At 36.8% G+C, this 15,784-nt stretch overlaps 2 protein-coding genes across 5 annotated transcripts in view; one reads left to right on the top strand and one right to left on the bottom strand.

Annotated features, from left to right (window-relative positions):
- LOC126849903 (dexamethasone-induced Ras-related protein 1) overlaps positions 1–15,784 on the top strand; it is a 460,128-nt gene that overhangs the window by 442,898 nt on the left and 1,446 nt on the right. For both annotated transcript variants that reach the window (XM_050592283.1, XM_050592282.1), the window contains exons 3-5: positions 8,162–8,463; positions 10,103–10,260; positions 15,524–15,710. In XM_050592283.1, coding sequence (XP_050448240.1) covers positions 8,327–8,463; positions 10,103–10,260; positions 15,524–15,710 — 482 coding nt within the window. In that variant the 5' untranslated portion in view covers positions 8,162–8,326. The remainder of the gene's footprint in view (positions 1–8,161; positions 8,464–10,102; positions 10,261–15,523; positions 15,711–15,784) is intronic.
- Positions 1–15,784, bottom strand: part of LOC126849871 (myocardin-related transcription factor B) — a 214,399-nt gene that overhangs the window by 184,953 nt on the left and 13,662 nt on the right. The gene's annotated exons all lie outside the window — the stretch shown is intronic.

Raw genomic sequence — 15,784 nt, forward strand, 5'->3', positions numbered from 1 at the left:
AGTTGGCATACAAATATTAATATATGCAAATATATACATTTATTCTGTTTCTTTTTTCGTGTGTTTATCTTTTTAATTCAACGCATGTCGATTATTTTTTTTTATTTCTCTCGAAACAAGTTTGGACAGAAACTATCTTTGGAGTGCATAGAAAGCAAAGACATTATTTCTGAAATCCGCTCGATTTCTCGACCCAATAACCAAATTTATCGCACTTGCGGGGTAGAGGTCGTGGGGAAAACTCTAGCTATTTCAGAAAGTAGGCTACCGCGAAGATTATCTGCAACACTTGTAAATGCATTCACACGAACGTCGTCTCGAGAATCTCAAACGAATCGTAATTGTGCCGCGGGGACGCGAAGCCTCTCTTAGTTCGATGAAAGAACTTCGAAACAGAACTCTGTTTGCGAGGAAAGACTATTTGCGATAGAAAAAAGAAGCACAAATTTCCGTATCAATAATCCGCGTGTCGTGAAATTTCTCGCGGTACGTCGAGCACGGCGCCTCTGTGCAATGCGCTTTTTGTGCATGCCTCCGATGCATCGGAGTTACGCGAATTTTCGGTTCAAATGACAATTACTCAATAGGGCAGTAATCTTGTCGCATCCCGTGTCGCAAGAAATAACGCTGGGCGTGGCATAGCGGATACAAAATAAAAAGATATTTGTATGCGCTGCGGGCATCATATTTGCGGTCTTAATTTAATGCAGTTTATTTTTTGGTTATCGAGCTTGGTTATCGATATTTCCTTTGGCGAAATTCCGCTTCTTAATATATTCAATATTGAATATCTTGGTCAAATTAAAATTTTCAAGAAGCAGACTTGAGACTAGATGGACAATGAAGTTTCGTTATTCAATTTCTCCTCAAAGGATTAGTTTGAAAGAAAGGTCTTTTACTTTCGAGCTCTTACAACGATATTCTCGGTAGCCGGTCTTTACACTTTCGTGAAAGAGAAGATTGATCGCAGATCAGTCTCTCTCGTTAAAATTAAAGCTAAAAATTCCAACGCGCGTGTAAAAAACCTCCATGTTTAATTTACGAAATTCTATGTTTACCGCAGGCAACTAAAAACGGCAGTTGTACATTGACGTGTCGAGTTACGCCCGGCTGATTGATTACAATCGATTATCGATTCATCAGCAAGCGATGCGGGATTGTTGCACTCTTTTTGCGTTCCATCTCTGACACGTGTAAAGGTACGGGGGGGGAGGGGGGAGGGAAGACAAACGTATATGAATAAAAGCGCGGCGAGTCCTCCGTTCGAAGCGCGACGAATGCGGTTGTTGAATCGCGATTATTGATCAATAGAGACAATCAAGTTCTTAATTACCGGGACGTGACCTGGCGTGTCGGTCGGAATTCGATGGCCGAGCTTTTCGTCGATTAATTTCATCGGGCGAAAGCATCTCTCCTTACTCGCAGCGACTCGCGGGCTGAAAATAACTTGCGTCCAGCTTGACGTCCAGTTTCTCCTCTAAAATTATATCACGCTAGATATATCCTATATATATATATATATATTTATACGCGAAATATCGTATCCCACGTGCAGGAGCATACATTCGCGGGTGAACGACGATGACGACGATCCGTATAGCGAATAGTACCTTGGTCACTTCCCTTCGTCCGCTATTTCCTTGACCTCTCTTTCTAGAGACAATTTAATGAAAATTTAATCGGGCATAATTCAATTCTACTACCTCTTCCAATTCTTTTTTAAATTCCTAACGTAATTGACTTTTACTTCAAATTAACTGGATAATAAGCGATTGTATTTTTATTTCATGAAATGTTCTAGACTTTAACTTCGGAATTATATTGATTGATATATTTCTCTTCAAAACGAATCTACTTCAGATTCAAATGGATTTTTTTTGTTGTTGTTGTATTAATTAACAAAAATACGCGCATAAAATTTAGAACATCCCTATACAGGCGGGTGTTGCTGAAGTTACTTCCGGTACGTCAGCGCGGGCCTCTTTTAGCTATCGCGGCTGACGTTGACATGTGTCTATCTACATAATGTTTGCTCGTAAAGTCATGAATCTCTCAGTTCTCGCTGTTATCGGAGAGATTGTTGCTTATTCAAACATTACAACTCGAGGATAAGGATGTAGGAAACGACGACAATAACAATAATACTCGCTATAACAACGTCGTCTGAAACTCGCAAACGAAATACACAGTCGGCGAGAGAGCCGAATCTCTCTCTCTCTCTCTCTCTCTCTCTCTCAAATTACGAGGCGAGCAAGCAAAAGCACTCAGTGGCAGTACGTTAGCGAATAGTTAGTCCCGAGTTAAGTAACGAGAGGCGAATTGCAAGAGTTCTGGAGGGAAAGAGAGGCGGAAGTGAGAGAGACGAAATCACTTTTCTGCTCGGAACGGATGGAACAGCGTATCTGTACCGCCTAATTACGACGGTCAATTTATTGGCAAATTGAGAGCTCCGGGGGATTCATCTTTACTCGATTATCGCATGCATTAGGCAGACCTTAAAGGCTATTTACCACATTCTGTTGGCAATATTTGTGTGTTGTATAGAGAGAGATAGAGAGAGAGAGAGAGAGAGAGAAGAAAGAGAGAGAGAGAGAGAGAGAGAGAGATAGTATATGTATATATAAATTAAATTATAAATGAATAAACTAAACAATTAATTACAAAATAAGTAATAAATTTATATACGTAATGAATTAAAGAAGTAAAAATTAAATAAGTAATTAATAAGCGAAACATTAAATAGAAAAATCGCGCTGCATATTTGATAATTTTCCTCGGACCTTCTGGACAGAAAGATTTCTGGAAGAATGGCTTTTAACTGACATCTTTAACCACCTTGTTTCCGTGGCTCAGGCGATATCAGAAGGAACGACCTGACGGCAAAGGCGGGGGCGGGGGTAGTATCACCCTTAGGATTAAATGGGGCGGAGTAATCGTTTACCGCCGTAATTATATACTTGCATAACTCTAGGTTCATGTAATACTACTGCCCGTCGCGGCAAAAATTATGGAAAGTTATGGAATATTATAGGAAGCGCGTGTGGTGCGGAAGTTTTTAATCGCGTATCAAATCGAGCGTATGAAATATTCGACGATTAATACATAAATGAAATATGTATATATTATCGTCAACACAATAATTAATTATTTATGAAATAAAATATACAGTGGAGTTAAATATGAAATATCACTGGATGGTGTATCTGGCGAAACGCATGACGTATCCAGAGTGTGTGATTACAAGTGGTTTATAAATGCATGTGTACTATTACAAATATATACGCGATATGTGAAAACGGGGAGGAAATTGCGCTCAAAATTTATCGCGTACCACTAGCGATGAATAAAACGTTATATCGGCGTATAATCGATCGCCCTTAGGACTGTCGAATGGCGTAATAATGGCATATTACGTAAGTTTTGTTAAGCTACGGCTAAGACACCTGCGCAAACAACACCGGCCACCACTACGCTCGGCCTACGATCTCGTTTGCCCAGAAAATATTATGTCACCGAGTCGTTAAACACGCGCGGGGGAGACATTCAACGCACGTTGACGGACGAATCCGCTTAGCGCGATTAAGGTGCGTAACATTAAGAGGATAACGCTTGGCGATACACTCGTAGCTTTGTTTGATACCGCGCATCCGAGGATGGGTCGAATAACGTCCATGATAATCCGATTGCCGACACTATCCGGACGCAATCGATACGCCTTGTTGTTCGCTTGTATCAGAAGCCTGTGCGACGGATCGCCGGCGTTAAGAGATCAATGTTCCTCAAACTCTCGTGCGCCGATAAGAGCTTTGTCGTTGCCCGTAATCGTAAATCGATAATGCACACACACACACATGCATAGGTAGACATTTGTCGCTCGTACTTTTTACCTGGTATTATATCAATGACAGGAACGATACGGTAAAGTGTATCAGAGGATTTAAGTTTCGCGAACGTAACGAAGCCTTTGGGAACGTGGAATTCTTATTAATCTACTCTTTTTTTATGCAATCGTTAAATAAAGATTAAAATTTACAACAGCTCAGTTATTTTTAATTTAATCTCTTCTAAAGCGGAGAGATATCATCGAAATCTGCATGTCTCACCGGCGGATTTTTTTAGCTTGCAAGTTTTTAATGTCACTGCTGAAAAGATACATCGTGCGATTGAGTAGCTCGAAACTCTCTTTCGATATTTTCAATTGAGATTGATTATCCATGACTCATTCGCGGATAGATAAGAGATGGTGACAAGCTACAACATCTGCATTTACAGTCTTCGTAGTTTAATCTAGTTTCCATCCGCCTGTCATCAAGGGCTGTCTATTACCATTTGCAGACATAGATTCATTACTAGACTGTAAGCAGATCGTTATTACTCTGCTCAGGGATCGTCCTTGTGCTCGGCAGAGATCCGGGAGTTATAACAAAAAAACATCTCGATTTAATCATCTCGCGATACATTCACATAAATCTCAACATGTCAATCCGTGAATATCGATTGATTTAACTTTTACCTTTTGCTTCTACAAGGAGTGGAATTAATAGAAACACATCTTTTTCCTTTGTGAAGTTAAAAATGCTTGCTTTGCAAAAAATGGTTTATTAGAAAAATAAAATGTTCAATGTGATAAAAGATTTAATGTTACCTTAGTTTAATTGTCCCTTTCTAGAATTTCACGCAGAAGTATTGAAAAAGAGAGAAAATATAAATCTTCTTTTCTTATGTATTAAATCTAATTTCAGGAGAGGAAATAAAAAGATATAGTAGATGCGAGATTAAAGTCAACCGACTTTGCTGAAAGCGTTTATAAATCCTAAAAATAGTAAAGAGGGACACGTTCGACTTTTATTTCGAGATATATTCGCGCGACGGGAAAAGATACACGAATGGAAGAAAAACGTCGATACCACTGAGACGTATCGCGAGACGAATAACACTCGTCACACTTGCGCGGAGATAAAATATGACGTTAGAAGCGATTCAAGCGGCCTAATATACATATGCCTTTCCCGTATTTCGTTTTTCGACGAAAGAGGATAAATGTAACCTTTCATTTTTCCGACGTGGAACAGAAATAGAAGCTCGGAGGCATAGACGCAGTAAAAGCCCTCGACGCTAAAACAATTGCGGTCAGTAATTGCGATCTTGGTCTCTCTCGGTGGTTTAAGAGCTCGACGACGCGTTAATGACCGAAATTCAGGACAAATGGGCTCCCGAACGTTGCGCGAAATAAAGACGAAACGAAGTTTCCTCTTACTCGCCGCGTGATTTACGTCTCGTCGTTCGTTAAATTACAACGAACGTGTCAGAGTGAATCGTACCTATAATTGTCACCTGTGTGTACCGTAGCGAGGATGGAACGCGTTCAATTACGTTCGAAATAGGTTGCCGCATTCCTGAAGAAAGAGAAAGAGAGAGAGAGAGAGAGAGAGAGGGGGAAAAAAAAGAGGAGGCAATGTACGTGCAACGTGTTTTAATGGGAGCTTTAATAATTGCGACCCACACCCTTAGCATGGCGGGCATCAGGTGTCTTATTTAAATATTTATAAAGCTTCACCTCTTGCGTACCGTCTCGAAACTAAAGTACGCAAAGCTTTGTCCAGAGAGGTAAATTTGCCGAGCAATGGTGATGGGCATCGAGTTTACTTCGTGTATTTTTCAAAGAAGCGCGTCCGCGGGGATCCTCGATCAACGATCCGTATCGTATTCTACAATTTTTCTCTATTTATTCAATCTTTGCGGAAAATTCGAATTAATTTATATTTGACGATTAGTATGACTGATGACGAATTTTTACAGTTTTTATAAAATGAAAAGAAATCGAAGATATTTACGGTATTAGAAGTTATTGGTGAATTATTTGCGAATAAGTTGATGTAATGCTTTTTATAAAGTTAATAACATTAAAAAAATGTTTAGTTTTTAATAAAAACATAAAATTATTTAATTTCTCTTTTTCTCCCCAAGAGAAATTTTATAATTAGATAAAACGGCTCGAATAGCAACGTCGCTATCATTCGTAAAAATAATACTGTCTTTGTCTCCTCTAATAAGTCTTCTTCTTTAATTATCGTGCGGTGTTAAGCGATATTCACAGAACTTGCTTCCTTGCAATCATTAGTCCTCCATTCAGGGCGTCTAAGTTAGAAATGCGCAGCGTTATGGTAAAGGTATAACGCGTTCTATTATCCTGCCAGTTTCTGCAACTGAGTCGCGTCTGCGAATCCAAGTCGCGAAAATAAACTTTCCAAAGACGAACACGAAGAAGAATGTTATCGTTTATCGTAAGGGATCCCTGCTGCTCAAGTGCCAAGCCTCTCCTGATACAGACATTCGAAGGATATAAGCATTCAAAGGACGTAGATTTTCGTGAATAAATACGGAAATAAATTCTAGTATTATTCCTTTAATAAGTTTTCGAAGATTTAATATTTAAAAAAAAAAAAAAACTGTGCAAGTTTTAAGAAATAAGATAATTTTAGCAAAATCTATTTTCTTTTTGAATAATATGTATAATTTAAAAAAAAAAAAATATTTTTGCACTTTCTTTATCTTTGTACTTTATAATAATTTTTGTAATAGAGGTACATAAATAGTTTTCAATTATGTGGATCATGCGATGCTTGTTTTTGTCTGCTAAATTTAACATGCATGAATATGCGAGGTGTGTGTCAGATATTTCAAATTTATCTTAAGATCTTCCTGGATGCACATTTAAGGAACCCTCCGATTCCCATGGCACCTACGCTATCGCGCAAAGTTCACGTTTATTTAGCTTTTTCCCTTGAAACTTTTTCGCCGATATAACAAACACCCTCGTTAAACTTTGTAAAATATGTAATGTCCATGAAGGGCGTAGCAATGATTTATTAGGAATCGTAAAGAATTTAATCGTAAAAATCATATTGAATAAAAAAATAAAAAATAAAAATACCCTGCGCTACATTTTAGGGTCATGTTTCATATTCTTTTGATGAAATGAAATTTTTTTTCGATATTATTATTGCACGAACAACTTTCAGATATTCTAATATCAGCAGAAAGCAAGAAAAATATTCAAGAGGACTTGCATGAGACTCTAAAACTGGTATCTGGAGTGCTTGCCCTGCACTTTATTTTCCCTTGGCACTTTAATAAAAATGCTTTTACCAAAGTCTTCTGCCACGAATCAATCCAAGAAAATCCAATCGGAGTTCGTGCCCCGTGCATTCATGCTTGGATCTCGAATATCCCATTCTTTCTACGCCTCGCAATTCCTACGGGATACGATATCGTCTGCATGTCTGGACATGATTGTTCTTCTTCCTTTATTGGAGGAAAACCAAGCTTGAGACTATTAGAGACAACATTGTTCCTCACGTTGTGCAAAATAAGATCTATGTAATATTTTATTGAATTCACAAATAAATTTTTTAATTCAATAAATTTTTCGAAATTTGATTAAAATTTGTTTGCAGTTTCGCTTTAATGAAATTTCTTTATTATTGAAGTTTTATATGAAACGTAAACAATCGGGAATTTATATCGCAAACAACATTTATTATTGAAACGTGTAAACAATACCAACTATCTATTTTGATAAAAATATTTTTTAATATTATTGTTAATTGTCGGTTTTGTGGTTTTACAAAATAAAAAAGAGTATTTTAATCTAATGTATCTTTAAAAGTGCATTGTCGAAACATAAAGTGTCACGCAATAATTTTTATATATATATACGTACACTGTAAAGAATTTTCTAAAAGTTTAGACACCTTTTTATGTGAAGTTAATTTGAAGTTCAGAAAAGTGTATCTGAAAATTCAGATTAACTTCACATAAAAAGGTGTCTAAACTTTTAGAAAATTTTTTACAGTGTACGTATATATATAAGAATTATTGATCTGATAGCATTGTGTCTGAAAACTCAGACGGTGTGTCTGCAAAAAAACTGCAGACGTTTTCTCTGAAATTTCAGTCAACTTTTTTACAGTATAGCGCTCTATTACATGAAATACAAGTTATTTCTGCATGAATTTCCGTCTCATTTTGGTTAATTAAATCATGCGAGAACTTTGAAATTCAACGCGATACATGGGTGAGTCCCCGAGAGTGGAGAGTAAAAGGGATTAAGGGCTAATACCGCATTCGCGTAGGGTGTAAATTTCCATTTCCTCCACAGCTGGAGGCGTGCGGCCGACTTCTGTGCTGCGTGCAGAGGCTCTGCAGAGGCAGAAGTGCAGCCGACGAGCCCGCCGAGCATCGGATCAACGTACGCGGTCGTCGAGGAGCGAAAGCGGAGCCGGAGCTGGTGGAGGGTCAGGGTCCCTCGGGCCCGGAGGATGGAATGCTCGCTATGCCCGTCAGCCCGAGTCCCGCATCCACTTCGTCGCAGGAGGACGCCTGCAAACCACCGCCGCGTAACTGCTACCGCCTCGTTATGCTCGGCAGCGCTCGTGTTGGAAAGACCGCCATTGTAGCACGGTAAACTGGCGCAAAATTGACGAACCGACGTTAAACGATGCTTTGAGACGAGAGTTTCCCTCCTTTACTCGTCCTCGTTCCCTCCAAATATTTTTATAAATATTTTTATATTTATAAAAATATTCGGATATGCTTATAAATATTTTCTACATTCAATATTAAATAAAAATAGTTTATTAATTTGTTTTCTCATCGAGGAAACTTTGTTTTCATGAGAAAACTTTTTTTTTTTTTTTTGATTTTTCAATATTAATTTGTTTTTAGAATGTTTTAAAATGTCGAAAAATTATACTTAAAGAAATAAATATTTTTACATAATATAATGTAATAAAATATTTTTTACATAAATAGAGTTTTTTAATAAAATATTTTTTTACATAAATAGAGTTTAAAAAATGGTTTGAATTTGGTAAGGATCGGTGGAAGGGTTCTTTTTTTATAAAATTTAGAATTTTTTGAGAAATCCCGTACACGCAATAATTTTTTGCAAATTTTGAAATATCTTCATTTATGTCAAAATTGAAAAAACTCATTTATTTTAAAGAATTTAAGAACTTTGTGAACGAAATAAAATGCAAGTTTTTAATTTGTGTTTAATTTTCATCTTGTTTATAATTGTTATTTGGCTCTCCAATATTTTCCATGAATAATTGTCAGATTCCCGATCGACTTGTTTGCGTTGTGCGAATTTTGTTACTGCCTTCTCTGCGTTCCATTTAAATTCTCTTCGTCGCGCTCTCATTCGCAGATCGATTACTAATAGCGCGAAACAATGTGATTCAATTAATCTTTGAACCGTGCTGTCGACCTCACCGCTACGTGCCGCATTATTGTGTTTGCTATTGTTATATGACCGCTGCCATCGCGCGATATGATATCGAAAAAAGCGAGGCCGCCGTGTGTTCCTAGGAACAAAGCGTAATTCTTTTCAACTGCATCGGCCTGCTAAAATTGCTGAGCTAATCAGATTTCTTTTCTCATCGAGGGACAAAATTAGAGAGAGAGAGCGATTTCGAGTTATTATAGAAACGATAAAAACTCTCGCTCGTTCGTTTGCCGCTCGATATTGTGCTCGATGAATGCTGAGAATTTCGTGAAATGTCGAAAATTTGTAGCTTCGCTAGCTTGAAGTTATGTCGACTATTCGGAATCCATCGCAATTATGCGATCCTTAAATGCTAAGCGCATTTTTCGTCCGCACGTGTGCATAACAACCGTCAACGAGTTTATTTCAAAAAGCAAGATAGACGTTTATTTTCTTCGTTAGATTTGCATTTGCTTCGCAAATACGTTTATGTATTTGATTAAATGGGGAAAAAAGCTTTTTATATATATATATAATTTTTACAACATTCAGGGTGACAGAGAACATTATAAAATTACAAGAATTAGCAATAGTTATATTTAAATTAACAATATAAAATTGTTGCTATTTTTTTAATCGGTTGTATAAAAGATATTTCACAGAAATAGAAGTAAATCTTAATTTGAAAATTCAAAACATAACTATACATTTAAAAAAATAATTATTATATATAATAGAGAGAAAAGGATAAAGAAACATAGAGATTTCCTTCTCTTTCTCCTGAAATGATGAAACGGAAACGCGCGGTTAAAATTTCTGCCACTCACGTTTCAGATTTCTGTTCAACAAATTCGAGGAGAGTTACACGCCGACGATAGAGGATTTTCACAGGAAACTCTACAGGATCAGAGGCGAGATTCACCAGCTTGATTTGCTGGATACAAGCGGAAACCATCCGTTTCCGGCAATGCGACGATTGTCCTTCCTGACGGGTAAGTCCGTCGACTTACCTCCCCTTGGGGAGAAATGCTCTGCTTCGTCTCAAGGAGATGACTCGCATTTATGGCACCGTGAAAAGTTTTCGAGGAGCTACATTTCTATCGATATTAGAATCCAAGAATGCCGGACAAAATGATGTTTGGCTTTTTATTTAATGGCACGGGAAAATTTAATGGACATTTAACTCTTGTTAACGAGCGGATGAAAAATTGCACGCTTGCGAGCGATGTGCAAATATAGCGCGATACATTTTGTATGAGAATACGCGAGATTGTGGTGGATGGAAGGTGGATCAACCAGGAAGACCTTCAGACTCTTTTTTAGCCCGTGTATATAGAGTTTCGTAAATCTTTGAACGCCTTAAATCTTTAAACACGCGAACGCGGTTGCGGCGGGATATACGACGAGATGTTCGTCTAAGGATTAACGCTCCTACTTAATTAATACTTGAATTTTGTATCGGCGCGTTTTCGACGGCGGAAGAAGCTTTTGTTCCTCGATAGAAGCGAAAAGATGCTTAGCGTCGTACAACTAATCTTACAATGAAAAAATTCACCGACACTTTTTATCGTCAAACTTGCGGCTTCGCAGGTTTCACGACTTTTGCGAAATCTCATATCCCCGGCAACGATAGTTTGCTATACGCCCGCCGTGCACATGGGAAAAGTTCGAGGAAAGCCTGCCAGGGGTAATGTCGGCTGTTACCGGAATTTCTGCAAGCTTCGAGATATAAAGTTACACGCAAAGTATCGCATGAATTTCGATTTATCTTGCAAAATCGAGGTTTATACGTTACACAAAAAATGCAATTTTTGACAATAAAAACAGTTTACAGTCACACAAATACATAGCCGAATTTATAAATATTGAAACGGTCGTAACTCATCTATTTTTTATTTATTTATTTCTCGTCTTGTTTATATCCGTGTAAAAACATGTTATTACAAAGTTGAATATAATGGAGTGAAATTAGCATGTTTTAAAAATTGTATCATTTAAATTTATTTAAATGATAAATAAGATTATCATTTAAATAAATTTCAATAAATTATATAATCTTTTTTCTTATATATTTTACATTCTTTTTATATTAACAACAATATTAAACTAGATAGTTTTCTTTATTTAAATGAATTTTTCGATTATACTTGTTCGACTAATTGACCTTCTACACAGTGTACATATAAATCTCAAACAATAGATTGCATTCTATTTATATATTAGAGAGACACGACAATCCAATATAGTGGCAATCTCCAAAGTTCGTCACAATATTCGACGCGTTAAGCGTGGAAAACGGGATGGTAAACGGGTCGTGAGTCCGTGAGGGACGAGGGTGAAGACGCTTGTGACAAGTGGCTGATAGTATCGAAGGATCTGGTATTCGCGAAAATGCGAGGGAAGGTATACGAAGGGGGTAACGTTTGCTCGATAACTCAGTTTCGTTCGCCCTTCTTTGCCATCTGGTAGCTTTGTCCCTACGGCACACACAAGGTCGTTTGTGTTCTATCGATTTTCCACGTAGATCTGCCTTGTCCCTTGCGTCACGTCACATTGCCACCTGCACCTGATAACCTGATATCGGGCCGGCCGCTGGACGCGCAACAATTGCATCAGCATCGCGCTTGTCATGATGGGAGATGGGCCGAACTGAAAATACATATTTACGCTCGGACGTACATACGCGCAAACCGTCACGTCGACTGGCGCGGAACTATGATAATCTAAGTTGCTATCTATGTATAACGCACAATTCCCAAAACGACGCTATCCCGCAAAACAATGGCAAGTTACAGGAGAGCGTGATATACAATTTAGACAGGAAGATACTAAAAATAGACTTTGTACTTGAAGAAATTTTACAACTATTAATATATATAGATATGTAATATTATTTATATTAATTTTACAATTATTTTTTTTTTATTAAATGAATTTCGAAATTATTACAGCAACAATTTCCTTGGCTTTGTACGGTTAATATTTTATACCCGATACATTTCTCTCCAGTTCTAGAATTATATAAAAAGAGATAATAACGTTCGTTAAAATTTACACGGTTGAGAATGCTCGGTAGCAATACTTTTCTCCTGTGATCTAACGTAAGTAGACCCCAATCCGCTATTTATTTTTCTTTTTTGTCGGAGCGGTATCGTACAAATTGCACTGGACAGAACCGATAGTAGTCTCTGGCGAATTTGTTCTACATGAGCCTGGAAATGACGATGTATCGTCGCATGTCGCCAGTGAAGGTGACCCTTACGTAGAAGCTCGCGGCGAGAATTAGACACGTAAATCCGAAGAATTTTTAAATTGCCGTCTGTGCGTGCGGAAATCAAGAGAGTCACCGTCGAAATGAGAATTTCATCGCGGCGTTTTTAGTTTTGTATTCCGTCCGACTCTCGTGCCGCTTAGAAATTCCGCGCATTCGGCAAAGAGTCACGACTCCACATTTCCTCGGTCATATTTTTCTCACAGCTCCACGGAAATCTTTTAATAATTCATAAATCTCTCGGCCGATTGTCGAAAATATTTCATCCATCAATATCAGTTCGCCACGTTAATCATACGTCCGCGTATTTTATAAACATCGCGTTCATATCAAGAATTATTCGTTTATTATAAATATGTAATTGCGGGTTAATTCTTTTCGAGAATCCTCTCTTGGTATAATAATTAATATATATAAAGTCATAAATATATAACGATATTAATAATAATGATTTTGCTGTGTGCAATAATTTCGTGCGCGACGTCATTTTTTTTTTTTTTTTTTTTTTTGCCACAAATGCGATGACTCGCAGAATTAAGAGCGACTTGCGCGTGTCGAGAGAGTAAAAAAGATTTACGAGAATCCGTCGGAATATGCGTGAACATATAGGAACGATATGACCCCGATTCGAAGACAATGAGCCTTCAGACGTGGCTCCGGCTGTTGCGAGAAGAGAGAATTCCTTTCGACACCAAAGACTCGAACTTTGCCGCATAATGGCTGACATACATATATTTTCATCTCGCGGCGCAAGGACAATATCGGACCAGCTTGGCGTATTTCGTGGGAGTAAAATGTTTTGTGACGCTCCACGTGGTAGCTATGAGTGGGTAGGATTTTCGAAATATGAAGGTTGAACTTAAAAGGCTCCTCGATAATGTAGCGACGATAAAAGGAAGCGCAAAGATAAATTTAATGGTTTATTTTTGTTGATTGAAAATTGTATTTGCGAGAGGAATCTTGTTATAGACAGTAAGTTTTAAGACAAAAGTAAATGTATCTCATGAAATTAAATTAAACGTTAAGCATTTAATAGTGTGACGTATATAGAATTTCGTGACTTAATCACATTATAAATTTATCTTGAATAGAAATTATTTTTACGCTTACAAGCAGAGTTTAGCACTGACACATGCCTTTATCGTGAGATCAAATTGGAAAAGTATATATTTGATATATCAAGCTATTCTGTTGCGTTTCATAAAATTAATAAGAGATAAATGGGAAGATAAATAAAAGAGTAATTCAATTTATAATAGCGTATAACTATTAATTTAATTAAAATTGACAAAATTTACATAATAATATAAAATTATGATAGATTCTTGATAGCAAAACATAAAATATTTTTCAAATTTCATCCCACCAACGCGCAATTAAAGACGATTATTATTATTACATAAGATACTTAGCGGCATCTTTTAGCGAGAAAATATGCGATAATAAAAGCAAGTGGAACCCTGTGTTGATAAAGCTACGTTATTACCGAGCTTACGTTCTATATGCTCGCTTCGTCGAGTTTCCCCATCGGACAAGCTTTTTGTTCGTCCACAAGAGCAGCCAGTTGATCCTACTCGCCTTTTTGTCCGCGACATTTTTGTCGGAAACAAGCGGAAACGGTGCGCTTCGTAAACACGAGACCCGGAATCGTTACACGCTACACTACCGTCGTTAGGGTGGATTTATAAATAAGTATATACGGGGAGGGAGAGAGAGAGAGAGGCCGCACCTTGTCGCTATGGAAATAAATCAGTCAGGATAAATATTCATAATCTGCAGCACACGCATGTGACTCGCGTGACCGTTATAATTAGTCCGTATGCAACAGCGTGTATGTAAAGACTCTCCCGTCCAGCTCGAAATAATTGCATTCGATGTCGCGTAATAATGGAGACTCGAAAGAGACATGCGAAAGAGATTCGATATTTTAAAATCGTATTTTGCGCGTACCGCGAAATATCGTTAATAGAGTTAGCAAGACTAAAAATATTTTATTACTATTGAAAATTTCTGGAAACTTGAATCTTGTCTTGGTTTTGAATGAATTTTGGTACAATTTTTTAAGATAATATTTTACAATATACAGAATTTTTGTAATATAATATTTTAATATAATATATATTATATAATTATATATATATATATTATTATTATATATATAATAATATTATATATATTAATTATATAATTATATATAATATTTTGTAATATAATATAATATTTAATAATTAAAGAATAATTTAAGATGATTATAATATTGCTATTTATATTTGTTTACTTTCCAAAAAATTACACAAATACGTGCGAGCGCACGTTTAACTAAATAATTGTATAACATTTTATATTTTTTTTTGTTTGTTATATTGATTGTTTCTAAATGTTCGTAAATGTTTCTACTTATTAAGTAAAATTTTTTAAGTCTACATTATAGTGATTTTTTTTTTATCTAATTTACACACATATTTCAGTTTTTTCTTAAAACCAATAATCTTAATAATCTTAAGTTTGATAACTAATTAAAAATCTTCGGAATTCGACACAAGACATTTCATTAGTTGCACTCGATTTAATGAATTTCATCTTTTTTCTTTTGCTGAATTTTTCTGTATATATTTAGCGGATTTTTGTCGAGGACAAATAGCTCTAAAATAAATTTTATTACATTTATGGCACATTTTGTTCGTGCTCGGCTTGTCAGTGACGAGACATGCATTACATTCTACATGCGTTCATACAAAGTCAATCGATATTTTTAATATCTCAACCTTCTTTTTTATGCATCTTAAATCTGTTAATACGAGATCAAGACTAACCGTTAACATAAACTCGCTTTACGTAAGCTTCATGTAAAAAATACAAATTGTTCGGGCCGTATTTATTCATAACATTATATATTCAATAATATTTAGCGTTCTAAGAATAAAAACACGTGTGAGTAAGCGCGTCGTTCGACGAATTGACCAGCTCGATAATCGATTTGGCAGGGGACCTCTTCGTCGTTGTGTTCAGTATGGACTGTCGGGAGTCCTTCGAGGAAGCCATCAGGCTGAGGGAAGCGATCCTCGAGACTAAAGTGAGCGCGACTCAAAGTGCCACGAAGAGCAGAAGGAGCCACTACAGTCTGAAGGTCCCTATGGTCATCGTGGGGAATAAATGTGATAAAGATGTAAAGTACGTTCTCTTCCCCCCATTTTCAACCTTGGCCTTGTGAATAATATCCTTTCACCATCGCTTCTTTCAATCAT

This window comes from Cataglyphis hispanica, chromosome 5 (assembly GCF_021464435.1).
Source record: "Cataglyphis hispanica isolate Lineage 1 chromosome 5, ULB_Chis1_1.0, whole genome shotgun sequence".
NCBI lineage: Eukaryota > Metazoa > Arthropoda > Insecta > Hymenoptera > Formicidae > Cataglyphis > Cataglyphis hispanica.